The sequence below is a fragment of the Nicotiana sylvestris genome, chromosome 8 (assembly GCF_000393655.2).
Source record: "Nicotiana sylvestris chromosome 8, ASM39365v2, whole genome shotgun sequence".
Lineage (NCBI taxonomy): Eukaryota > Viridiplantae > Streptophyta > Magnoliopsida > Solanales > Solanaceae > Nicotiana > Nicotiana sylvestris.
Window position 1 is genome coordinate 137,866,607 of NC_091064.1, and position 5,550 is coordinate 137,872,156.

At 38.8% G+C, this 5,550-nt stretch overlaps 1 protein-coding gene across 1 annotated transcript; it reads left to right on the plus strand.

The window, feature by feature from the left end:
* Window positions 1-2,830: 2,830 nt before the first annotated feature.
* On the plus strand, window positions 2,831-3,373 carry LOC104212192 (uncharacterized). The gene is made up of 2 exons (XM_009761411.1): window positions 2,831-3,002; window positions 3,105-3,373. Exons 1-2 carry the CDS (start codon window positions 2,831-2,833, stop codon window positions 3,371-3,373), a joined length of 441 nt encoding a protein of 146 aa, XP_009759713.1.
* The last annotated feature ends 2,177 nt before the right edge of the window (window positions 3,374-5,550 follow it).

The window sequence follows — 5,550 nt, forward strand, 5'->3', positions numbered from 1 at the left end:
AAGTGATTCTCAAGGGCATCAAAAACAAAAAACAACATAACGAAGGACTAGTTCCTTGTATTGAGTCATTACATGTCCTTAGTTATGTTCCACCTTTGTTAAAGTACTTTACTTGTAATTCCTGCTTAGCTTAGTTAGAAGCATTGTGTAGGAAACCTTTGTAAAATCATAAACCTTGTGTTTGTGTCTTGGCTAGAGTTAGTCGAGTTGTAAGCTTTGTAATAGAGTTATTACAAAGGGGCTTATAATAGAGTTGTTACAAGTTAGTAAAGGATTAAGAGGTTAATTTCTAGTTTACAATATGTTCTAATCTGAAGTTTGCTCAGTAGTGAAATTGAAATCCTACAAGGATAGATCGTGGTTTTTAATCCCGTGAGCTGGGAGTTTTCCACGTAAAACTCCATTGTGTCATTTACTTACTGCAGTGTGCGTATGTTCCGTGGGAACTAATAGAGAACCTGTGTCACGCCCCGACCTCGGGAGCCGCGACCGGCGCTCAACCGAGTGAATCCGACGGAGCAAGCCTATTAGACATTTTATACCCGCTCATTATGATCAAGAAAATAGGTTATTAATAATTATACAACCGGAAGATTTTATAAACATTTCCAAATTGATTCAATTATTATCTTATTGGTAAGTTTTTCAAAATTACAAACACTTTTCAATTTGAAGGAACAATGGTCCAAAACACAACATAACCTACTAACCCTTCCAATACCCATATACAATTCACATAGTGTCTCCGGAGTCTCTAATGATTCAAAAGAGAGTTATAACAACGCTGGCAATAAGGCCCCGGCTATACTTCAAAATGTGGCAAACATACAAACAAAAGATGTACTACATGACCCACAGGGAGAAATGGGGCTCACCAAGTCTGCTGGGAAGATGATGGTGATGCACCACTAGCTGCGATCATCACGATCTGCTATGGAACCACCTACATCCATTTAAAGATGTAGCGCCCCCGGCAGAAGGGACATTAGTACTGTCGAATAGTACTAGTATGTATAATTAAACATCATCTCATTAGAAAGAACAATAATACAAGAAGAAATAATCATGGAATAAATGGAAACCTTAAACAACACTACAACATCACATTAAGGATCACATAAGTTGTCAAGTAATTTTCATAGCTTTAAATTGGGACATCATTATTATCAATTCCTCATCATTCACAATACGACCATACTTTTATATGGAGTCCGGTCATGACCCGATCGGCTAGGTCGTCCCATTAGAGACATTCACCACAATCATAATTCCAGTTTCAATTTCCAGTCTCAATTTCCAATTTCAGTTTCCATCACAGTTCCACCATGTGTGCGGCATGACGTCCGATCACGGCCCGATTGGCCTGCCGTCTTAGCCAAAACATTACCATTTTTCATCGATCATCTCATTTCATATTTCTTTCACACATATAAATTCATCGGCACTAGTGGCCACAATCATTATATCATATCTTAGCTCTTGGTCGTATTTCATAATGCAAGTTCTTTCCCACATTTCATATTATTATCATTTTCAACAAACAAGCCTTTCAATTCAAGATATTGAGTACACACGGGAGCAATTATAGATCATAGATAACTAGAGGCCTTCACATACTGTGGCATAACAATCTTTATTCAAGCTCAATAGGAAGTCTAGGCATTTTAGCACATATTCCATATCTTTAACACATCCTCAAACGACAAGATAGCATAATGGAAACATTGAAATACATGTTTTACATATATTCTTGCAACACAAACAAATATGGAATAACAATTTCTATATTAATAAATTTTGGGACTTACACCAATTGCATGGACATCAAGTGGTTCAATTTCTAAGAAGAGGGGATTTTAGCCATACATACCTTGCTTGAGTTTTTCCTTAAATTACTATGACGTTCCAGAAATCCTAGCAATCCCAATCTATTTCGATATATAATAAAATTGAACACAAATTAGAAAGATATTCATAGTCTTAGCTCATTTGAGCATTCCATCAAATACTAGGTGTGCATTAAGTCTTTAAGGTTCTTTTATAGAGGATTTCATCAACCTTCAACCCATCCTTAAATATTTTTAGCTCAACAATGCTCCTACACCCGTTGATAACATATGCAAGCAAGATAACAACTCCAATACAAACAAATAACAACTCCAATACAAACAAACTTTCTTGATAAATACCCATCTTTAGCTAAAATTCAAAATTAAGGGTTAGGGTGTAGAATCTTACCTCAAGGATGAAGATCTAGTGTGTTTTCCTTGTTACTCTTCAAAAATTTGTGTAAGAATTGAAGAATGCTTTAATGAAGATCACTTTCTCACTCTAGGGCTCCCTCTCTCGCTCTAAAACATCAGAATTTTGCTCAAAAATGACCCATTGTGTGTATTTAACGAAGTTGGGTCGGGTTATAAAGATAGAAGAATGGATAGTCCAAAATTTTTGGACCGGGCTACAGACTGGCATCGCCAGGCTAAACCCTGGTCTAGCCTGGTTTCCTGTCTGGCTTTAGCTGGCCTCGTCAGCCTAAAGCCTGGTCTAGCCTGGCTTTAGCTTGGCCTTGCCAGCCTAAAGCCTGGTCCAGCCTAGCTATAGCTTGGTCTAACCGTGACGAAAATTTTCAACTCCCAATGCATTGTTCAACCCAAAACTCCGAAAATACAATGTATTAGCATACCTTGACACCACAAAACCTTAAATTACATAGTGAAGTTTTCTGGGGCCTTATAACCTGGTTCTCTATATAGTTTGGTGGACCCTTAGTTTCTATCAATTGGTATCAAGCAGGTTCTTTCTATCAGGATAACACCTAGAAAGGATCATCATGGCTGCTCCGCCAAACTTTGAAGAAGGCCAATCTACCTACAGACCACCAAGATTCAACGGCCAATACTATGGATGGTGGAAGACAAGGATGCATGATTTTATCACGGCTGAAGATTTAGAACTGTGGGATGTTATCTGTGATGGCCCCTTCATTCCTACGAAAACCATTGGTGAGCCAATAGTGACAGTTCCAAAAAACAAGAAAGGAGTTCAACGATGCTGACTGCAAGGCTGTCGAGAAAAACATATTCTCGTTTGTGGTATTGGACCAGATGAATACAACAGGATCTCAGCTTGTCAATCCGCTAAGGAGATCTGGGAAGCTCTCCAAATAGCACCCGAAGGGAAAACTCAAGTCAAGCAGTCGAAGATTGACATGTTAACAACTGAGTATGAGCTCTTCAAGATGAAGGATGATGAGTCCATTCAGGATATGCACACTTGCTTCACTTCTATCATCAATGAGCTTCACTCTCTCGGAGAAATCATTCCCAGGAACAAACTTCTCAGGAAAATACTTAGTGTACTACATAGTTCATAGGAAAGCAAGGTAAACGCCATCACAGAGGCAAAGGATTTATAGAAGCTGACCATTGATGAACTCATTGGTAATCTGAAAACTTATGAGAAGAAGAAGAAGAAGAAGAAGAAGAAGAAGAAGAAGAAGGAGAAGGAGAAGGAGAAGGAGAAGGAGAAGGAGAAGGAGAAGGAGAAGGAGAAGGAGAAGGAGAAGGAGAAGGAGAAGAAGGAGAAGGAGAAGAAGAAGAAGGAGAAGGAGAAGAAGAAGAAGAAGAAGAAGAAGAAGAAGGAGAAGAAAAAGAAGGAGAAGAAGAAGAAGAAGGAGGAGGAGAAGAAGAAGGATAATGAGAGAAGAGAGCCCAAAGGGGAGAAGAACCTAGTCCTCAAGATAGACAACAACGACTCAAGTGGTGAGGATGCTGATATGGCCCATCTAACAAAGAGATTTTAGAAAATGGTTCACAGAAATGGGAGTATTCCAAAGAGGGGCAGTTCCAACAAGCCAAGATGGGTATGACATATGTCATAAATGCGGGAAGACAAGACATTTCATCAAGTATTGCCCTCCCCATAAGCAAGACCAGTACAAGCACAACCCAGACAAAGAAGGCAAAAGGAACCAGGTTCCTAACAAAAGATTCAAGAGAAAAGATGTCGCTGACAATGTTCTGAAACAAGATTTAGCTGCACGGGTAGACTCCTCTAGCGAATCCGGAGAAGATGATTATCAAGGTGACAACTCTATGGTGGCAGTAGAAAATGAAGCAACTGAATATGATTCCATCTTTGCTCTAATGGCCAAATCATATGAGGATGAGGAAGATGACGATGATGATGAGGTAAACTTTCTGGATGTTAAAAGAAATATGAAGTCCTATTCTCAAAAGAAGCTTATATCCTTGGCTAATATTTTAATTGATGCATAGCACAGTCTCATTAATGATAAAAATGTGCTAACTGTGGAACTAGGAGAAATAGAACACGAGAGATATGATCTTGTAGTGGTTGTTGTTGATCTAAAAAATACCATTGAGAGTTTAAAAAGGGAAAAAAATATCTTGACTAAGAGAGTTGCAAAAATAGAGCATGAGAGAGATGACCTATTGGTAGTAGTTGTAGACCTAAAGGAAACAATTGAGGAACTAAGAAGGGAAAGTAGGCATAAAAATACCCAAAAGGAAAAGAAGTTGCAAGTGAGGCACACCTTAGGCTTGAAAATGAGCTAAAATAAGTGAAATATAGTATGTGTGCTGAACTTGAGATAAACAAACAACTTCAGGAAGATCTAGGTAAGGTGAAGAATGACCTAGAAAAATCTCTTAAGTGGACCTAGTCCTCTAATGCAATCACTGCTATGTATAAGAATAATGGGGGGGAACAATGCTGTGTTCCAAAAAGAAAAAAACCTACAACCTGCATAGCAAGTACGTTACTGTACCTGATAACTGGCTCTGCACTCACTATGGTAACACTGAACATTTCAAAGAAACATGTAAATCCATATTCCAGTCCTAGTAGAAAAACAAAGTTTTTGCTGAAAAAGTAACTACCGCTAAAGAACCTGGTCCCTCATATAAAAAATGTATGGTGCCTGCTTGGACAAAAAGAACTTTGATTCACCTTTTTCCTCATTACAATGGACCAAAACTTGTTTGGGTTCCTAAGTCTAATCCTTGATTCTCTTGTGCAGGGAGTAGTGAAATGAAGTAGCCAAAGATGGCATATGGATAGTGGTTGCTCAAAGCATATGACTGAAAGCACTAATAACTTCCTTTCACTCAAGGCCCTACAAGGAGGGAGTATGCCCTTTGGCAATGGAAAAAAGGGATACATTCTGGGAGTAGGAAGAATTGGAAAGTCTCTCACTCACTCAATCGAGAATGTGTATTACGTGAATGGCTTGAAGTACAGCTTACTGAGTGTTTTTCAGATCTGCAACAAAGGCAACAAGGTGAAATTTGTGTCAAAAATCTACACAGCCACAAACCTTGTGACTTGTGAAGTGATCCTGATGGCAAATGTCACTGATTTTAAGTCCCTACACAATGGAGATGTCACATGTTTGAGTGATGTGGATGATGACGAACTGTGGCATAGAAGGTTGGGCCATGCAAGTTTTACATTGCTGAACAAGTTGGTCAAGAAGGACCTGGTTCGTGGACTAGCTAAGTCAAGCTTCAAAGATGACAAGGTATGTGA

What these genes read in the sequence shown, in the direction of transcription:
- LOC104212192 (XM_009761411.1), top strand. Translation starts at nt 2,831, where the DNA reads ATGGCTGCTCCGCCAAACTTTGAAGAAGGCCAATCTACCTACAGACCA. An exon ending in CATTCCTACGAAAACCATTG is followed by an intron (nt 3,003 to 3,104) that starts GTGAGCCAATAG and finishes GTATTGGACCAG; the next exon opens with ATGAATACAACAGGATCTCA.